The sequence below is a fragment of the Nipponia nippon genome, unplaced genomic scaffold (assembly GCF_047370975.1).
Source record: "Nipponia nippon isolate SJK-2023a ecotype South Korea unplaced genomic scaffold, ASM4737097v1 scaffold_8, whole genome shotgun sequence".
NCBI classification, from domain to species: Eukaryota; Metazoa; Chordata; class Aves; order Pelecaniformes; family Threskiornithidae; genus Nipponia; species Nipponia nippon.
In genome coordinates, this window is record NW_028262402.1 from 30,710,436 (window position 1) to 30,732,065 (window position 21,630).

A 21,630-nucleotide genomic window follows, 5' to 3' on the forward strand; every position below is an offset into this window, starting at 1 on the left:
AGCCTTATAGATTGATGCTAAAGAGGAAAATGTGTCAGTGCATGAAATAACATTCCCAAGAGATAAATTAGTTATCATCTGCTGCATTTATTGTTTTTCCTTAACACTCTCATGCACTGACCTTGATATTCTGCATATGTGATTATCTTAGCTACAATAAAAATATTTCTTTAATAATTCAAAATATATTGAAACAGGTACTGTGGTATATGCTGCCTGATCTCCTTTACTGTATCATTCTGCTCCTGAATACTGATGAGAACTGCTGCTAGGCAAACTAAAGTTGCTCTAACCTTAGAAAAAGCTATGGGTAAACAGCTCTGCCTGTGATAACATTCTCAGGAATTAAGAGTAAAAAGAGACTGGTACTTTAGTTATGCCAGTGTACCCCAAATCACAGAAACGTTAAGGTCAGGAAAAATTGTATGGTGCTCTGGGCAGTGAACTGCCTTCTTTTAGTGACCTGAGGAAAAGCCTATGCTGTATGCCCATTTTCTATCTTCATACAAAATCCTTATAGGTACAGCTAGGCTAACACCACACCTGTGTCACCATTAAACAAAAGGCAGTCAAAAAACACAGATATGTATCTCTTCTGCCAAGAGACTTCCATGTATTTATATAATACTGCCTCACTACCCATTCATTCCCTGCCAAAATCTACCTGCAAACCCATATACATTCTTCAAGTGCTACCCCTTCATTTCCAAATAGCATAGTCAACTCATCCCCAGTTTCCAAATATAAAAGTGTTTTCTGCCCAAAATGCCTCTAGCTGTCACATGGAGCAGACAAGCGCTCATAGATCTGTGGAGAACCACCTCCCACACAGCCCACCCTCTACTACAACTTCAGTTTAAACTTGAAAGATCTGAGATCTGATTTCTACCCCTTCTGTAAAGAAAAGGCACCAAGAAAAGCCAAGGGAGCTGAGTTTCAGGACCAGCCTGAAAATAAGGTAGGTAAGTATCAGCTCTGATAGCCAGTTGATCAAATAAAAAATTTGAGTAACTTTTCTTTTAAGGGCAGGTCTAAGGAGCAATCCAGGAAAGAAGAAATGCAGGAGCAGTATCATACTTCAAAGCCTTGTAAATGCTACTTCTCATACTTAATCTCACCAACAGAAACATGACATAACAGGAAGGGATTTTTCAGCTGTGGCTGATTATTGCAACAGATGATTCTATAGATAGTGGGTAGGATTTAATTTTGGTTGATGGGTCTATGTTTCTTCCTAGACTGACTTACAGCACATTTCTTTGGTCCCCTTTTTATTATCCACCAGCATTTGTGATTCAGGCAGGAATAACAACCCATAATCTATGAGACTTAATGTTTTTTAATCACTTTTGCAGTTACCTGGTAAAAAGTAACCCCAAATTTCTCCAGCATCACTGGCTGTACAGAAACCACAAGCCTGGAAATCCATTCCAGAAGATGGGTCTGGAAAGGAGAGGTCAGTTTCCCCATAGTACATGATGAACTAACTCCTGGAGCGTCCTTTCCTCTTGGTTAGTGAGGTTCAGGAATGCTGAGATACGTACAAAACACATGGGAATATATCATTGGGACAGATGTGAAGTCATAGGATATAGGGCATGTGTGACTTGAAGAACGAGTCATTAACATGAGTGTTAGATTTGCACATTTCATATAACCTTACATGTTTTACCTTGGTCCATGTAGTCACCTAGTGCAGCTAGTTAGAGGAACAGCTCAAGGACCCAGACTAACACAGCTGTTAGTAGATAACTTCAGCCCCAGCTAATGGAGAAACCACAGCAGAAAAGGACGAAGTAGTCACATAAGAGCAGTCACTTTCCAGGACCATAATAGGAGCTCACCAGGGTGAAGGGGAGGTACCTCCAATCAAATTCCCCAAAAAGGCTCAATGTCCTTGAAAATAGTCAACTCACTTAAAGTCTTCAAAAAATCAATTTAGAAATAGCATCAGGACCACTGGAAAGACACCTGCAAAAGATGAACATCAACAAGATCTGTTTTTGTGATGAGGATCACATATGTCTCTCAACTGCCTACACAAGATCATGAATATGAAGTCAAATGGGGAAGTTACAAGGGGTTCAAGCTTCATTCTCAGCCCTGGCAGCCTTCTTGCCAGGATCAGAGGAGCCATTGGTACTGATTTCATGGGGCTTACATTATATTGAAGAAGGTTACTATTTCAGGCCTATTTCTTTTATAGGGCCATTGCTTTACATAGTTACCTTAACACTGGCACGTAAGAGGGAGTTTTTGCACTCTCTGCATCAACAGTCTCCTTTGTCTATGTGGCTTTTCATTTTCAGAGGTGCTAAGCACTCATGACTCATCAAAGTGTATTCTGGCTGCTGACTCCAAGGCCCCAAGAATATCTACATGACTCGTGGCACAGTTTGAAAATGGAGTAGATTCTCAGACCAAGATAACAAGAGAAGAACCTAATTAAGGAATTCTCAGCGATTTCCACACTTTCAGGTCTTTACCCTACTGGTTCAAAGCACTCAAATTAATGCACTTCCATTAGGAACTTCCACAGTCATCCAATGCCCTCACCCATGAAGCACTCCCCTGACAAGAAAGTCAGAGTCTGATTCATCCCTGATTTCCCTTCTTGAAAGTCAAAATGTATAGCATTAATTGTATTCAAAGACAGAAGGCAACCAATACATAATACAGTCCACTAGGGCCAGGTTCTCTTGTAACATTACAATAGGTAGCTTCCCAGAAGAGACTGATATGGTAAATTTGTATGCATATACACAACATAATGGCCAGAAACTTTGAGCAGTTAGTCTACAGAGATAATTGGAGAGCGGGGGAAAAAAAAGATTTGCTTTGAACATGAAGCAGAGCAGAAAACATCTTCTTTGCTGAGTGGTGAAGCCCAGGGGGTACTGTGCTGTCCTGATCAGAAGTGACAATGACATGAACACTGACAAGAATAGTCTTCCCTTCAAGACAATTTCTAAACACAGGTGGAAAATGAAATGTATATTGCCTCCTGCTGCCTACATATCTTGTTCCAGACATAAATAATCTTTCTGTACTTGGAAGTTTCCAATTTGCTGGTTCATTTAATGAGGTTATTAATTCTTCTGCAAGCCTAGCAGAAGCCTAGCCTAGCAGTCCTCATCCTCTGTTGTCAGTTGGAATCATAGAATCATAGAACCATAGAATAGTTTGGGTTGGAAGGGACATTTAAAGGTCATCTAGTCCAACACCCCTGCACGGACCAGGGACATCTTCAACCAGATCAGGTTGCTCAGAGCACTGTCCAACCTGACCTTGAATGTTTCCAGGGATGGGACATCTACCACCTCTCTGGGCAACCTGTTCCAATGTTTCACCACTCTCATTGTAAAAAATTTCTTCCTTATATCGAGTCTGAATCTACCCTCTTTTGGTGTAAAACAATTACCCCTTGTCCTATGGCAACTAAAAACTGTGCCCCCATCTTTCTTATAAGCCCCCTTTAAGTATTGAAATGCTACAATAAGGTCTCCCCTGAACCTTCTTTCTCCAGGCTAAATAATCACAATTCTCTCAGCCTTTCCTCATAGCAGAGGTGTTCCATCCCTCTGATCATTTTTGTGGCCCTCCTCTGGACCCGCTCCAACAGATCCATGTCCTTCTTGTACTGGGGACCCCAGAACTGGATGCAGTACTCCAGGTGGGGTCTCACCAGAGCAGAGTAGAGGGGCAGAATCATCTCCCTCAACCTGCTGGCCATGCTTCTTTTGATACAGCCCAGGATACAGTTGGCTTTCTGTGCCGCTAGCACACATTGCTGGCTCATGTCCAGTTTTTCATCCACCAGTACCCCCAAGTCCTTCTCCTCAGGGCTGCTCTCAATCCCTTCATCTCTCAGCCTGTATTGATACCAGGGGTTGCCCCAACCCAGGTGCAGGACCTTGCACTTGGCCTTGTTGAACCCCATGAGGTTCACATGGGTCCACTTCTCAAGCTTGTTCAGATCCCTTTGAATGGCATCCCTTCCCTCAGGCATGTCAACTGCACCGCTCAGCTTGGTGTCTGCAAATTTGCTGAGGATGCACTTGATCCCACTATGTAATTGAAGAAGATATTAAACAGTACTGGTCCCAATATGGTCGCCTGAGGGACACCACTCATCACTGATTTCCGTCTGGACATTGAGCTGTTGACCACTACTCTCTGCATGCGACCATCCAGCCAATTCCTTATCCGCCAAACAGTCCATCCATCATATCCATATCTCTCCAATTTTGAGAGAAGGGTGTTGTGGGAGATTATATCAAAGGCCTTACAGAAGTCCAGATAGATGACATCCTTTATTGCGTTTGCATGGCAAGGTTTTGGTAGCAGGCAGGCTACAGGGGTGGCTTCTGTGAGAAGCTGCTAGAAGCTTCCCCAATGTCCAATAGAGCCAATGCCAGCTGGCTCCAAGATGGACACACCGCTGGCCAAGGCCGAGCCAATCAGCAATGGTGGTAGATAACATATTTAAGAAGGGAAGGGAAAAAAAACTGCAAGTGAAACCACAGCCGGAGAGAGTGAGAATATGTGAGAGAAACAACTCTGCAGTTACCAAGGTCAGTAAAGAAGATGGGGAGGAGGTGCTCCAGGCGCTGGAGAAGAAATTCCCCTGCAGCCCATGGTGAAGACCATGGTGAGGCAGGCTGTCCCCCTGCAGCCCATGGAGGTTAATGGTGGAGCAGATATCCACCTGCAGCCTGTGGAGGACCCCACACTGGAGCCGGTGGATGCCCAAAGGACCCTGTGGCCCCATGGAAAGTCAACGCTGGAACAGGCTCCTGGCAGGACCTGTGACACCATGGAGACAGGAGTCCATGCTGGAGCAGGTTTGCTGGCAGGACTTGTGACCCCTGTGGGGGACCCACACTGGAGCAGTCTGTTCCTGAAGGACTGCACCCTGTGGAAGGGACCCACTCTGGAGCAGTTCATGAAGAACTATAGCCCATGGGAAGGACTCACATTGGAGAAGTTCATGAAGGACTGTCTCCCGTGGGAGGACCTCACACTGGAGCATGGGAAGAGTGTGAGGAGTCTTTCCCCTGAGGAGGAAGGATCAGTAGAGACAACATGTGATGAACTGACCGCAACCCCCATTTGCTGTCCCATTCTGCCACTGGGGGAGAGGAGGCAGAGAATTCGGGAGTAAAGTTAAGCCTGGGAAAAAGGGAGGGGTGGAGGGAAGGTGTTTTAAGATTTAGTTTTTATTTCTTATTATCCTACTCTGATTTGATTGGTAATAAATTAAGTTAATTTCCCCAAGTCAAGTCTGTTTTGCCCATGGGTAATGGGTGAATGATCTCTCCTTGTCCTTATCTCGGCCCACGAGCTTTTCATTATGTTTTCTTCCCCTGTCCAGCTGAGGAGGGGAATGATAGAGCAGCTTTTGTGGGCACCTGGCATCCAGCCAGAGTCAAGCCACCACACATCCATAGCTCTTCCCTTGTCCACTGATGTAGTCACTCCATCATAGAAGGCCACTAGGTTGGTCAGGCAAGATTTGCCCTTGGTGAAGTCATGCTGGCTATCTCGAATCACCTCCCTGTCCTCCATGTGCCTTAGCATAGCTTGTAGGAGAATCTGTTCCATGATCTTCCCACACACAGAGGTGAGGCTCACAGGTCAATAGTTCCCAGGGTCTTTCTACCCTTTTTAAAAATGGGTGCAATGTTTCCCTTTTTCCAGTCACCAAGGACTTCACTTGACTGCCATGACTTTTCAAATATCTTGAAGAGTAGCTTGTCAGCTACCTCAGCCTATTCCCTCCAGACTCTGGGATGTATCTTGTCAGGTCCCATAGATTTATGTATGTTCAGGTTCCTCCTCAGCCTATTCCCTCCAGACTCTGGGATGTATCTTGTCAGGTCCCATAGATTTATGTATGTTCAGGTTCCTCAAGTGGTCACGAACCTGATCTCCTCTTACAGTGTGAGAGACTTTGCTCCCCCAGACCCTGCCTTGAGGTCCATCCACTCAAGAGGTGTGGGAAGAGAGGTTGCCAGTGAAGACTGAGGCAAAAATGTTGTTGAGTACCTCAGCCTTCTCCTTGTTGATCATCACCAGTTTGCCAGTCGTGTTCATCAGGGACGGGATCCATCCAGATTCGTAGCTAGAGTAATAAACAGCAGACTGGTCTTTTCTTTCAAAGGTATTCTTGGCCCACCTCCTGGCAGCTTTCCCCCATATCTGAACTGTGTGCTTCATCCATCAAGACTTAATCTCCACTATGCAGACAGTAAGGTGCTCAGCTGCAGAGTAGCATCACAAGAGGAAAATAAACACAGGCCAGGAGCAGGGCATTTAGTCACCACCACCCATGTCTCTCCACTAACACTTCTGTGTATATGATGAACAGAAAGGGAGACAAGATGATAGTCCAGGGAGCAGAGCTCAAACGAGTGCAGGGATGTGCTTTAAGAACGCCTCTACACACTGACACAGTTGTGAAGAATTTTCTGATCCTATTAAATCTTGTATTCATTTTCCTGCAAAGACAGATTTTAAACGCCTGCTCAGCTAAGATTATTTTCTGGTTAATTCAACTCCAAAGCAACTTTAGTATAGGTCAACCTTATACTGAAGAACATTTGCCTTCAAGTTAAAGACATTGGATAATACATTTTGTGAAGGTTCTTTTGGTACTTGTTAGGGATATAGTGGTTCCTTACATGAATTTGATTGATATGTTTGACACACCAAACATTTTAAAATTTCATCAGCAATCCATGTGTACACAATAGACAAGGAAAGAATTTATTCTTTTCCGGTTCAGAAAAATATTCTTAGTCAATGCAACATGTCATTTCCTTTTTTTATTCCATTTGAAATCACTGTGGTCTTCTTTCAACAACTATGGACAAAAGCTTCAATTCTTGGTACATAATATTAGGCATTTAAGTCCATACCTACGAAGTAGTTCAAGTAGTCTAATTGGCCATAGGACTTACACTTAAAACTATTTATCATCTATACTAATTTGCATTAGCTATATGCACTAATGCAAAGGAAAAGGAACGGAAAAACTTTTCTACTTGCTTTCATCCCTCCTTCAAATCTGGCTGTTTCACAGCTGACAGATCTGTGTCTCCAAACTATTCACATAGCAGGTCTTGCAACTAAACTAATAGAGCTTTTGCAGTGCTGGGGATGCTGATGTCTGCTACTGTATAATGGCCGGGGCCACTCCCCTCTCTCTTGTAAATACATGATCTTAATCTGCCATGACTTAAATTTTACTTAACACATACCTGGTACCTTTGTAATCTTGATAGCAATCTTTGCTCACTGAGGATTGTTTTAGTCAGAGACTTTGATAATGGCAGCTTCTAAGAGCTAATGGTCAGTTTGGGTCTCAGTGTTTACAAGAAACATGTTGGTGACAACCTTTCACATCCAACATTACTTTTCATCACTGGATTGAGTGCAAGAGTTAAAATCAGATTTCTTTCCAGGAAACACACGTAAGAGGAAGCATGGGCCCTCAGATCCCACATTCGTGTAAGTCTCAGGCCAGACAGAATAAAGTCTGGGCTGTCTTTTTAATGCTAACTGATACAGTCTTAACAGGACCCAAGAAGCAGCAAAACACAGTTTGCTTCTCAGTTCGGTTAACTGGCCTTAGTAAAGCACTGTAGGGCAGCACAGAGGTGCCCTGAGATGTAATGCAGCCACATGCCTTCCCTCTGACACAGGAAAGTGAGTACATCTAAGTATATCTATTCTCAGTACTAAGTCGAGTTTTAGTTGAGTTAAAACTGGGGTTCAGCTGGGGTGCAGCAGGGGTACAGCTACACCATCCTTGAGGTATTTACACAGGGACTCCAACCAGAGATTTATTCATGACCATGAATTTTACTTTTAAAAGCAAATAGGGATGTATAGGGACCTTAATCATCCTTCTTCTTACCTTACCTTCTTCACAACTAAAGTTGTTCAAACTCATCCAAAGATGATCTTGGGGAAGACTTGAGCTTCCATAAAGGAAACAGTGAAGTAGTATTTGCCTCTGTCACAGGTACAGAAGGGTCAGACGCTTGTGTTCTGGTAAATATTAAAAGAAGAAAAAAAGCCATGCCAATAATATGCTGCCTTAGCTCTCTACTTCCCTGTTACCAAAGTATCTGTCATCATCCTATGGAAATTAATACCAATAGCAAAGTCCCTGTGGACCTTCATTAATTTTCTAGCAGCAAGTTTGAAGTCTCCAACAGCTCCAGTTCATCCCATCTAACTTTATCTAACTGAAGTACATAAAATTTGGCTATATAGGAAGTATAATGCTATAAAAAGACACAGAAGACTGCATTACCCCACTGAGATACTGTTCTCTCTCCATGGTTTGTATGGGGGTAGAACAGCCCCAACCCTGCTAAAACAGCATGTGCACTGGAGCACGCTCTGCGTTGGCTGATTTTAACAGAGGATCAAAAACCTCTTTCCTGCACTCATTACATTGATGCCTGAGGGTGTCTAGAGCAATTGAGTTCCTAACTCCAGTGCCGTGGTAAGATGGAAAAACATCCAGGCCAAATTTTCAGGCAAATTCAACACATCATCATAGAAGCCTTTCTGGACAGGTCCCTATAGACGTTCATTTGATGTGGACTTTAAGGTAGTTTCAAACACATGGAAATGCTGAGAGAGAGAGCAGGTGACACCAGCAGCCTTTTCCTTCCTTTGTAGCAGAATTCCCTCCTGCAGTGCAAGGAGCCAGGCTAATTACACTTCCATGGGAAAGCATCTGTGTATCTAGCAGCTCCAGCGGATAAATTTCAGCCTGATGTAATTTAAACTGCTTGAAAACTTTACATTCCTGGAAAAATAGAATCACGAAAAAGCTGCAGGCAGGCAACTAACAAGAGAATTACCAAAAGGTACTAGTGGATCTTACATATCTAATTTTTCTGGTCTATGTCACAAAGGCAATATCACGATTGCAATAAACAGTAAACGACCTCTATAAATGTTTCAGATGTCATGTAATTGGTGTCAATAAGAAGTTTCATTCAGCTAATAAAACATGTCAGCTCTTCAATCTGCTGCTTTACTGACCTTGAGATTGTCCTATAAGAAGTATTATAAAGAAAACAACTGTGTGTTACAGGCATGGATGATGTGATATATGCACCATCCAGAATGCACTCAAAGGAAAAATCCAGTGTAGATAAAAGCTATTCTTGTGTGTAAAGTGGAATTCCAGTTCCTACTTAATTCTGATTTTTTTTCTGTTATTTAAACAATTCCCTGCTGCTTTCTCACTGCCCAATCCAAGGCTCAGCCCAAGAGAGGAAAAATGGTTTTGAAAACCTCAGTGAAATTAATTGAGCCATTCAGTTGTCCAGTCATGACAATTTTTCCCAGACACTTTAATTTGACACTCAGTGTCATATCCAGCAGGCAGGGCTAGAAACTTCTAAGCAGACTTGTTTTCTCCAGATGCACTTTCAGAGAAGCCAACACAGCATAGCAGGGTTCAAATAAATGCATGTGCAGCAGGGAAGCAGGGAAACGCTGGCCCTCCGCACAGATGCATGGCATCAGGTGCAGGACAGTCCATCGAGGAACCACCTGCCTGCTGTCTCACTCTGGAGTACGAGACCCACTAAATGACCCAGTCCGATGGTTTTCAAAGGCAGATTTTAAAAACCTCACACTATAAATATTTACAGACACATCAAAATCTGTTAACAACCAAATTTCATGAGAAGATAGACACCTAAACTGATCAGGCTTTTACTTACTGTCTGAGTCATCTGCTTCGTTCTGGCATTTGTGAAGCTTGGAGAGGGCTGCTAAAATTGCTGTGGCCTGTGCTGCACCTGGGCCAGCGAGGACAAGGTCCAGTAGTGACAGAAATCCCTCATCACAACTTTCTGACTCCCATTGCATCAATCAAAAATTAGAAGGATGTGAATACCAGATGCACAGTGAATACAAAAGAAAGCCACCCCAACAGCACGGTACAATTTCTGCTTTAAAAACTTGTCTTTCTGGATTTTATTTTCTCTAGCATCAAAGAGAAAAGAGTCATGAGATGTTTACTTAATTAACAAGTTCTTGTTGATTGTGTTTAATGTCTTCTCCTTTCACCTCCTCCTCTAAAGGCCTAAAACCACACACAGATCAGGCCTAAAAACACACACAGAATGAAGGGGCCAGACTGACAAAACAGGAGCAAAATGTACCAGGATTACTTGTGTAAGAGTATGAGCTGATTGCTACTTTTATTTCCAGCTCTCCCACACAAGAACAACAGCACAGAGTCAGAACACCGAGGCAGAATTTGATTGCTGCAGGTAAGTAACACCTCAGGCCCTCCAAAGGTTTGCACTCTGCAGTCATTTTACAGATTCTTCTGTGGTCCCTGCTAATGACATTAAGCAGGTGTTTACAAGAGCTTTGGCAAACTAGAGATGAGTGCTGTCATACAAGCAGGTTATGGTAAGCAGCTCTGAGATTTGCTCATGAAGTAAACAAAGGCTGAGGTGCACAAACAGCCTAATTTCAACTGCATAAAAGCTTACTTGACAGCTGCCCTGCTTTTGAGGGTGAACTATGTCTTCCCAGTCACCTGTCACCTAACTGTCTCTTCAGATATGGGTAGCCCAACAGCGTACTAGTTCTGTCCAGGATTTCTGCATGCTGGGTGTCCATTTAACTTGCGCAACAGGCTACCATGAATGCACAGATGAATTGTTTATTGTAAATACAGTCAGTGTGCATCATGCAAGATGCATCTACTGCAGATGACCAGAGTATGTGCAATGCTATCACATTTTGGCTGTTCTTTACACAAGGCATCTCATCTGCACAAATGCAGAAATGTCAATGCAGCTAGAGCATATCAGACCAGAAATACATGTTCTGGTCTGATGAAGCCTGAACACTGAAGTCCCCTCCTGAAATTAGGTGTTTGCAAATGTTTAGGGAAGTTATTGCCTATGTTATAACATTAAAAAAAAAAACCCTCTGGTTTATTGTAAATTTAGCTAGATGTGTTTAGGGAGAAGGGGAAGTTACTCAAGCTCTGAGTCAAATGGCAAGGAAGCAGTTGTGCTGCTCTGCGTGGTGGTTAGCATCCTGCTGTATCAAGCCTGGGCACAAACCTGTCTTTATAATACTGTGTTATTTTAATATTCACCCAGCAGATTGTATTTGCTTGTGATTTCCAAAGCCAGCCAGAGTTTGATCTGGTTTTCCAAATACAGAGCAATCAACTTTACCTATGATATGTTTTTTTTCAATGCCATGGATGTATCTAGGATCAAAAGCTCTGAGACCACATTACCTTTGTTATTATCATATGTATAGAGTGAAGAGCAGATTTCTGTGGTTTCATATGATATGAGGTGGGACAACACATTGAAGAAAGTTAGTATCTTAATGATTTTAGGGAGTTAAACAAACTGACCAGTATTTGGAAAGAGTGGAAATTTGCCTTTACAGAGAAAGGCACTGCAGCTGCTAGGTTTTGCTCAGGGTTTTCTGCTGTAGAGCTGACTGCAGAAAAAATAAGTAAATATGAACTACAGAAGGCATCCATCTAATGGCTGCTGCTTTTGCTACTTGGGGTCTGAAAAATTACAACAAAGGAAGGTTAAAATAATCAGCAATGGTATAAATACTACTTAAGCCAGCAGCCACATATGGTATATTAGCAATGTAGATGGATTTAATGAAAACTGAGATCAGCACATACATCTGTCATCAACCAAACCTATAAAATATTCTCCTCAGAAAATGAAACGTAATGATATAAGTGCTCATCTGTAATAGAGTTATAACAACTCCAAATGGTAAAACTAGTGCTGGTTTAATGCATTTTGTCAGCTAATGTTAACCAAACAGACAATTCCTATGACAATTGCCTTGAAGAGAACAGATTGTGTGGTAGGTCATAATCAAGCACACATCCTTAGATTAACAGCTCCAAAGTACTGCATACTTCTGTAAGTCACCCTGTAATGCAAAACCAAGTGTGATTTGTCACACCATTTCAGCCTCCATTACAGCTAAGATAGTAGTGTGGAATTTTTCAAGCTTCACAGGAGGAATATTAAAATGGATAATACTAGCATGCATTTTAAAGAAAATTCTCAGCACTTGCCAAGTCATGCTCTCTGAGGTATCTGCCCGTGTGGGAGGGATGCATGCTCTCAAGGGGGCCTGTGTTTCATGGTTGTCTCAGGCAGGGGGCTGCAAAGTTCATTAAATGATCTTATCTCGCTGCTGGTTCTGTTCAAAATAGCCTTGATATGATGAAGGATTTATGTTACCCCCACTTCAAATAAAACGTACCGAGGGATGCATTTCATTACTGCCCTGTGACACTGGAGAAGCCAGGGCTGCAGTGGCAATATTCCTCATTTGTTTGTGTCACACAGAGGATTTATTTGCAGGAAGAGTCCAACTCCAAAGGTAAGTAAGAGTTTGGTTTTTGTAGCGAGTTTTTCATAATAATGTCAACAAGAAATGCATTTGTTCTCTAACTTTAATTCTCACAAAAGTATATTCTAGGAAAGATGAGAGTGTGAGGAAAATGCCAGGGAAGAGTGCCCAGTTTAGCAGCATTCTAAGGAAGCTGAGTAGCATTGATACAGAAAAAATATTTACAGGCAATTTCCATGCCACAACCCTGGATAAAACACCAGGAGCTGTGGCTGTACATTCTCAACTGATGGGCTAAACGGTAGCCAAGGTTACACACACACTCCACTCACAAAGGTTTTTTAACAGTGATCTGCTGTCGAGAGGCTTTTTAATTTAATGGTAGACACCTTCATTGAATCAGGATCAGTTTCTCTTGCATGTTTTGTCAGAACTGGCTGATTTAACGAAGAACATGAGCCCTGGGCAGGATTTATCTTCTTTGATCCTAGACCACCGAGTCCTCCTGTACTCAAAAATCAAACAACAAAGCAAAACATGTTCAAGATACTTGACTAATAAATATTAATTTATGCTATGTACTTGATCTTATGAATTCAGCAGTTCATAGGAGCAGGCTTCAAATGTATCTGGCAGTGGGGAAAATCTAGTGATCAGAAACAATATTTGATCATGCAAGCAAACTACAGCCACTTTAATATGCCTTAGATGTTGAAAATTAAAAGCCAATAAAAGTTCGGCAAATCTATGGAAAGCTCAGGAAAGGCATCTGGACATTCTGTATTGCACAATGCTTATGATTGCCTTTTCGTTTGATGCTCACCTCTGTGCATCTGCCACCACAGTCCTGTTTGTGTGTGCTGGTGGCAGGATGTGTGGGAACGCAGGCGGCCACCACGGAGGGCCAGGCACAGGGAGTGGGAGAAGGTGGGAAGCAGAGGGGTGCTGAAAAGCTGTTCCAGGGAAAGTTTGGTGAGATTAGCATGAACCGTCAGGGAGAAATGTAGCTCCAGCAAGAAGCAGAGATTTTCCAGAAAGAACAACAGAGCTGGGGAAATCAGCCAGAAAGATGTTTGAAAGCAGAGGTGTGAGTCAGCCAGGTTAGGCTGGAGGGCTGGCATGGGAGGTGAAGAAGGCAGGAGGAGAAGCTCAACAGACACAAAGGCAGAGAAGGGAAAAGTGAAGGGACTTCTTATGGAAGCCCTTGGCTGTGGGCTGAACGGGAAGAGTCAGTGAGAACCGCAGAGTGGAAGAGAGCAAGTAACTAAATAAGTAAACAGGCACAGGAGCAGAACTAGGATAGTAACAATTGAATGGATGACCTGAAGGAAAATGAAACTGTTGATTCCTCAAGTGTTTTGCTCAAAAGGTTCTAAGAATCTTAACCCTTAGCCAGAGGACTGCTGAGACCTCTGATACAGAAAAGCAAGGCAGAGAATCAGTTCCCTCCAGTTTGATAATTCTATTGTTCAGATGTCTGGTATCCAGAAAAGAGAGAAAGCAGATAAGGAGAACTGAGGCCCAAAAGATGAGGAGGACAGAAGAAAACACTTACAGTGCGTGGAATTCAAAGGCATTGATACTGCCACTGTAGCAATATGAGATGCAAAAACTACACAGCTGCCACAAGCCTTGTCTTAATATGTTTCTTTGTCATAAAGCTATCATATGAGAAAATGTCCAAATCTTTTAACAGTTCAAAGCATTTCAAGAATAGCTATTCTCCAAGTCAGAAAAATGGGCTCAGACTCATCAGCTTTTCATAGAAAAGCAATAATGAACTGTGGGAATTAGGAATAAGGAGAATGGTTGAACAGAGACTGCTGCATAGTGCCTGAGTGCAAACATTTTAACTTGCATGGTAAAATTGCTTAACTTGCATATTAGAATTGATTTGCCAGAGGCACACCTGTAACTCATGCACACAGGTAACTCCTACTAGTATTGTTCAGTCACATACCAATATGGTTGTCATTTTCATACACAGAAAATTCCCAGTGCATGGAAAAGTGCAATTAATTTGATTGGAGTTTATACCCAGAGACCTCCTGACTGAGCACACATCCCGGTAAGAGCAATCAAAGATGATTACCAGAAAGAGGCTCTCGTTATTGTCCTCTTGAAGGATTTTAGCACAGAAATTTTATCTTAGGGCAAGTGAAATGCTGATAGACTAAGTTTGATATCCCTGATTGCCCACACAACCCTGAAGGTTTATGGCAATAGCTTTGAAATGGATGGCAGGACAGAGGTGAGTTCAAACACCTATGCATATGATCCATAAAGGCAAAGGAAACCAGGTGGGTTATTTTAGCAGAGTTATTGTGCATTTCCTACAATCACCACATGAACAGACTCAGATAGACGGTTTGAAATAAAAGGTAATTTAGGGTAGGATGATTCTACAGTTCAGAGAAACAAATGCTGGCGTGTTCACACACTAGTGTTTATCAAGGATGTACAAGGATCGGTAAAATAATGATACAGAAATTCTAAGTTCGGTTGCTTTGATACATATTTGAGTGTTCTCCAGTACCAGAGGGAAAGAAAATAAAGGGGAAGATTAAGGGCTGAGTAAAGAAAATTCAACACCAAGGTATCCATAGGTTAACACAAAATAAAAGGTTAGGAAAGAAGGACAGGCTTGGACAATGCTCTTAGTGTGCTTAAGCAAGCACACACAAAGAAAATTCACAAATAATAGACAAAGAGTAATTCTCCCCCTCCCCCAAAAAAACCCACCCAAACCTGTAATGTGTAGTACTATACAGACTTTGTAGTTTCAACAGGGTTCTAACATTCTTCTAAATGATGCCAGCACCAGATGTAAGGTGAATAACAATGAAAACTAATTCTGGACTTCTCTTTTACTGCATTTAAAACTTTTTCCTTGGGATTTTTTGCTGTGGGGAGTGGTGTTGGAGAAACACATCTATAAAATACATTCAAGCCAGTACCAAGAATATATGCAATCAAACCAGGAGGAAGAGCATTTAAAACCAGTAAAGGATATGTGTATTCTGAAAGCATACACTTGGGCTCAGTTATACCTCGTGGCAAAGAGTTCCACAACTTCGCCTTATTCAGGAGAGATATTCACCCTCATATATATAATATAGAAAAGATACATTCACAGTATATTAAACAGGAATTCATAATCACTCAGAAGGATGAATTATTATGCTTTGGGATCACTTCTGATTAAAGAAACCAGGAGACATTACTTCCTGACAGTTTATTTTGGAGCCTCAGGGATGCCTGGGAATTTTGCTTGCTGCTCTTCAGAAATATTGTTATTCTCAGAGATTAACTCCTGGAGTGGAAAGTCCATTATTCTGACCCAGATGGCTGTTACCATACCTTTTTCATACATTTCTAGATTACTCCTGGTAGACAAAATTTAAAAAGGGTAGCAACTGCTACCTGGGAAGAGAGATTTGGGTTGGCATTGATACACGTGGATATTTATGGAATACATATATTTTATGAAAACACATACTTGCATTAAGAGAACTTTTGACCTGGAATTGGTTATCCCCTAGCACAGCTGGAGGTGTTCACCTGTACTTGCAGTTCACATTACAGGCTGCTGCCAACACATGTACATCCAGCTATAATTTGCTCAGAACCTGAAAAAATGCTCAGTAAATTTCTTCTGCAAAAGTCACACTCAAATACTGTGCTTCTATCATTTGGAGGCTGTGAGTTGATATACGGAGGTTTTACAGGGAACCACAGGGGAGTCACAAGGAAATCCCAGCAAGAAAGAGACCTCTTCAGAAGGTCCACTTCTGTTCTCTGCTCATAGAGCCTTTATAATGTGTCTCACAGGTTTTCACAAAATGGCCAAACCTCCAAATGAAATTATGTAAAGATTACCAGTTCCCAATTTTGATTTTCTTAGGATGCCTGGCAGAGGAATGGCAGCAGTTTCTTCAAGCTTTTCCAAGTTAGCCCTGAGGGGCTTGTTTACTAGCTCTCTATGGCTCTGATTAAAATAAATTACAAATAAGTGCCATGAATTCAAACAACGCATGAGAGAACCCTAAATACTGGTTAAAAAAATTAAATGTTCTGGAAAATATTATAATGGCATATTCATGCAAAACCACACAGCAATTTGGAAGGCAGCATGGATATACTCATTCCATATTTAATGAAGTTTTGAAAGTAATGGTATGATTTTCTGGCTGTAATGTGGGATACAGGGGGCTGGCTGTTAGCCCGTGAAGAGTCATACTGAGACAGATATTCTTTTCCTAGGATAAGACTCATGCTGAAATTTATTTTTAAGATGACATTAAATGAAGGTGGAAGTACAGAATGAGCACAGATATATAAATATATTCAATGAATTTGCTCTGTTTTGAAAATTGCAGAAGAGGGAGAAATATTTAATAAACAAGGTGGCTTTTGGAAGTCAGCATCTTATAAAATGACATACATAGTTTCATACATAGGAATTTTCTTCCTTCCCAAATAAAGCTAAGGCAAGTGTTATAATGATTAACAGCAAATCACTAGAGCTCTTTTTCTTCATTGTTTTAATCCTAATCTACAACGGTCATTTTGTCATTTTATAGACATGAAAACAGTGAGGCAAAATCCCATTAGATCTGGCAACTTTTATATTTGCTTTCCATTTATGAGTACAGTAAAAGGTATCTTAATCATTAAGCTAGAAAATACAACAGAACTGTCCTGCACTGTGAGCTTAAATGTCACAGGCAGATGGAAGTGAGAGATATTTGAGGTGAACAACTAAGAATTCAAATCACTGCAGACAGCAAATCCTCCAGTGTCAGAGCTAAGAAGAAAAAGCTTGAATAGTGAGTCATCCCCACTGTTATCCTGATCCTACAAGAAAAAAGACTGTATGAGCCTAACTCTCTGAAAATCCAAAACAGCAAGAGTGTGCTTTAGCCATGAAAACAGATGAGGAACCAGTAATTTGTCATATGGTTGTTTCAAATTTCTCCTTTAGAGAAAATGAATAGCCAATACATACGTCATGAAGTGCGGGGATGTGAAACTAGTGACCTGAGGAACTTCTGGGAAAAGGCTATTGAACAACAAACTCGGTATCTGCAAATTGAAAAAGAACGTCAGCGAAGAAGTGCTCTGACAAAGTGGGTAGCTTGCATCCGGAAAGGTTATTTGAGTTTGCATTGTAATTCCTTTTTAAAGAAAAGTGATACCTATATTTAAGTCATGCAATGAAAGCTGAAGGTATTTTTCTCAGATTTTTAGAAAATTATAAAGCTTCCCAGACTGGCATGCTAATGCTAATGTGTCTAAGCTATGGCTCCACAAGATAAGAGAATAATTCACTCTTGTTCCATAAGTGGGTCCAAAGTGCGGAACTTTCTGAAGTTATCAGGACAACATCTAGCATTTCAGGCTTGTCTTGAACATCAAGGCTTATGTTCACAGCAGAGCTAGCACAGATGCATACCTGACCCACCTTCTTTCTCTGTGGCCTTGTTTTCACAAGAATATAGTTTGAATTAATCAAGATGGCTTAATTTGCATAAGATAAATCCATAATAAAGCAGACAGTCCAAGTGTACTAACTGACCAAGACAACCATCACCCATATCCTTATTTACCTCCATCAGCAATACTAACCTTAATGAGCCACAATGAGAAAGACTGGTCTGTGGCAACATCAGTACAGTTTTACTTCATATGAAGTCTCCATAAATTGAAGGCACATGCAAGATGGCTATTTTGCCTTGAGATCATTCAACAAGAAAGTATTTTTCCAAAATCTCTCTCATACCTCTCTTTGTATTGATGCTTGAAAAAATAAAAGCAAGCATGGCCTTGCATTAATAACCCTGGGTGAAGGAACACTGGAATTATTCTCTAGCATGTTTTATCCATTTGTAACTAAGCTACTTTCAACATCCCAGCTCCTCAGCTGTGAAATTCCTGTCTTTTCTATTTGAGGCAGTCTTTCTGTTGTACCTAGATACTACCAAAAAGAAAGTAAAGTGCCACCTATCACCTAAAGCTCTCTGCTATGGGTCTAACAGAAGTTTCAACATGCACAGTGTTTTCAAGCCAAATAGTGCTCAAGAGCCTCTATGCAGTACTTTTTAAAATGCATTTCTGAGGAGGAGGGGGACTTGGGAAATGTTGGGTGATGCTACCCAGCAGGTGGCAGCAGGCAATCTCCAGTGGAGATGACAAGTCACTCTGGCACACAGAGGCTCTTGACAGAGGGCACACTGGAGGTGAAGAACCACAAAGCTCAGGTGAGCCATCATCGGGATTTAAGAGCTAGTCCTGAAGTGCCATCCAGGAAAGCACTCCAAAGGGGCAGGACAATTTGCATGGCATCTGGGAGAAAGCATCAAAGGATAGCACTGTTGGGAAACATGAAGAGTATAAATCTGTTCCCTGTAAAAATATGGGGACAAGCTGATCCGTGTTTCTGTCCATAGGCTCAGAAATGAATGGATGGAGAGACTGGAAAAACGGATAAAGATGTTGAGAACCCAACCCGAAGACCCATCTAGCTGAAGATACCACACTCATTACATGTTTGGGGAAAAAAGAAAATTGTTTCATAGGAAAGCATGATGGTGTGATGTAAAAGCTTAAGTCAATTTTACTTTGTGGCTTAAATGAGCTATAATTAATTAGCTGTGATTGTTAGAAGTTTCATATGTGAAAAGTCTATTGCTGCTTTTAAGGTTATGCATCCACCGCTTCATTTGATAAACAGAGATTGAAGTCCTCTGAAGTCTTCAAGACTAATAAATCATGGTTCACTGAGCTGTAGATGCCTGGAAAAAGAGTTTAGTTACACCGTTAGTGCTCAGCAAAGTATTTCCTCAATATTTTAGGTTTCTGTATAGACTGATTGTAATCCAATGAAGTTATTTTCTTTCAAAATTGTTTAATGAATAGTTGAGATTTTTTTTTAACACAGCGGAGCCCAACTCAGGCTAAGGAAGAGGGGATATGCACAAACAATGCCACCACATCCCAGATCACTAGTGGAGCCAGACTTCATGGGAGTTACAGATCCTAGCTGCCATATTAAAAGTCTGTTAAGCTATTAATATGTATCCTGAGAAATAGGCTCTGTGAGACACCAACAAGAGTTTCTTAATTAGTTAACCCACATTAGCTAACTTGAGACACTATATCAGCAAGGACAAAGTGACTTGGAGTTTTGAGGCTGCTTCTGGTATCCAACCTGGCTTGTCTGGAGCTGGACTGATATTTCTGTTTCATAGAGCATCTTGATGCATTTTCACAGCTGTCTCTCATCATGAGTAACAAGCACACTTTTTTCCTCTAACACTTTTTCCCTCTGAGACCCAGAATATAATCCTTAACAACGAGTACCTTCAGAAACATGGCGGGTTTCCTCTCCCATGTTCACCATTAGTAAAAAATGTTTCTAGTTCCTCTCCTAATGCTTCATTAGGAAATGTGGCATTTCCTCCAACAGTATCAAAGCATTTCAATAGGCTGGTGTAATAAAATTGCTTCCTTTTTAGGGTGACTGCTTTGTTGTCACCAGAATGCCTGGGGTAATGTACTGCAAAATGCGTTGCTTTCAGCATGCTAAAAATCTCTTCCCTCAATTGCTTAACCTTTTAGTCCCTTTTTATAAGACCGTTTCACTACTTCTTGGGTAATTAGTATTGTTTCAGAGTAAAGAAGATTTGAATTGCCCGTGGAGTGAGAACAGCAGAAGGGTTTGAGGTTCTAAAATATTTAGAATATCTGTTCTTTTTAAAGCAAGTAAAAAACTCAAAATGCTATTTTTTCTCTCTTTATCCATCACCTTTTAAATTCACTTTTGTGTGTCCCAAGGTCAAACCAAATCTGTTATGGGAATTTAAACATGTAAAAAATGTTTGGGAAGCCTGAGAAATCCAGGAAAGCATGAAAAAAAGATGACCTTGGAACATGTACTCAGAAATCAAGGCATCAGCAGGTATGTCACTGAACTTGAGAGCAGAGTTTGCCTGCCAGCTGAAAAAAACTGCTAAACTCATGTTCTTCAGTTGAGTCTTTTTCTTAAGCAATTTTTAAAGTAACATCAACGGGGAACATGCAGGATAACAGTATAATTACAATATAGCTGTGCTTTAATAAACAATCACCAGGTAGACACACAACTTAATATTGGGTTTTACTAACAATTAGATTTCTTTAAAAATGCCAGTTCACACATTTCAGTTCTCCCATAATCTGTCTGTTCCTTGTGCTTACTGAAGCTCTACGTGAACTCCATCATGAAACAGCATTGATTTTTATACCATTTTGAATGAAAGTAGAGCTTTAACTGAGCCAAGGGAAACGTTTTGCATCCCCTCATTCATTGTGTAAGTGACTGCACAAGGTGCAAAACAGAGGAAATCAGAGTTGGAATATTTTAAAAATGAAAAAAGTACCCATGGAATAAGTTTTTCTTTGCATCTCACATAGTTGAGAACCTTCTTCTCCTCTTCTTATAAAGTAAGTCAGAATGAGGAAAATCCATGGAGAGCCAGGAAAAGACGTGCCAGGAAGTCACTCCCATCTGAGTCCCTCATTGCAAGTCTCGTATGGTTATGTCACTTAAGAATGCTTTGGAATAGATCCCTATCAAGCTAGGACACTCCAAAATCATCTCTTTAAAATGATAAAAAGGAACTTATTTTTTACAGACTGCATCTATTACAGCCCAAGGCCAAGAGGAGTTCTGAAAACATATTTCCAGAATTAAGCCACTTTTCTTCTGAGCTTTGCAATTTCACCTTTAGTGTCTAGATGAATTATTTCAGGCTCAGGTTCCACAGCATTAGATTCAGGACTTTGGGCTATGTAATCTTTATTTATCTAAGTGCTAGCAACAAGTTTTGATACAAACGTCAGCACTTTTGCAGGGGTAATCTACATAGGAGTTTTGTAAATTACCACCAAAAAAAGAATACTTATCCAAAGACATAAATATAATCTAGAGTCAATAAGCAAAAAATAAAGAAGCGTGATAGCATTAAAATTCAAATCTAAATGTCAAGAAACAATCTTAATCAGAAGCTGGAGCAGACTCCAAGGTTAAAATTGTTCCGACAATTTGAAAACACAAAAATATAAATCTTTAATTTACCTTGAAGGTCATAAGACAAATTAAAAGGAGGCAAAAAAAAAAGTAAACTGCAATTTCTGTAAGACTCAAAAATGAGCCATAATGTTACAAAAAGGAGTAGAGAAACCTGG

The 21,630-nt window shown here is 40.9% G+C and overlaps 1 protein-coding gene across 1 annotated transcript; it reads left to right on the top strand.

The window, feature by feature from the left end:
• Positions 1–12,354: 12,354 nt before the first annotated feature.
• Positions 12,355–19,145, top strand: LOC148050550 (protein FAM240B-like). The gene is made up of 3 exons (XM_087742411.1): positions 12,355–12,432; positions 17,387–17,531; positions 18,852–19,145. Exons 2-3 carry the CDS (start codon positions 17,392–17,394, stop codon positions 18,928–18,930), a joined length of 219 nt encoding a protein of 72 aa, XP_087598537.1. The 5' UTR covers positions 12,355–12,432; positions 17,387–17,391; the 3' UTR covers positions 18,931–19,145.
• Positions 19,146–21,630: the final 2,485 nt, after the last annotated feature.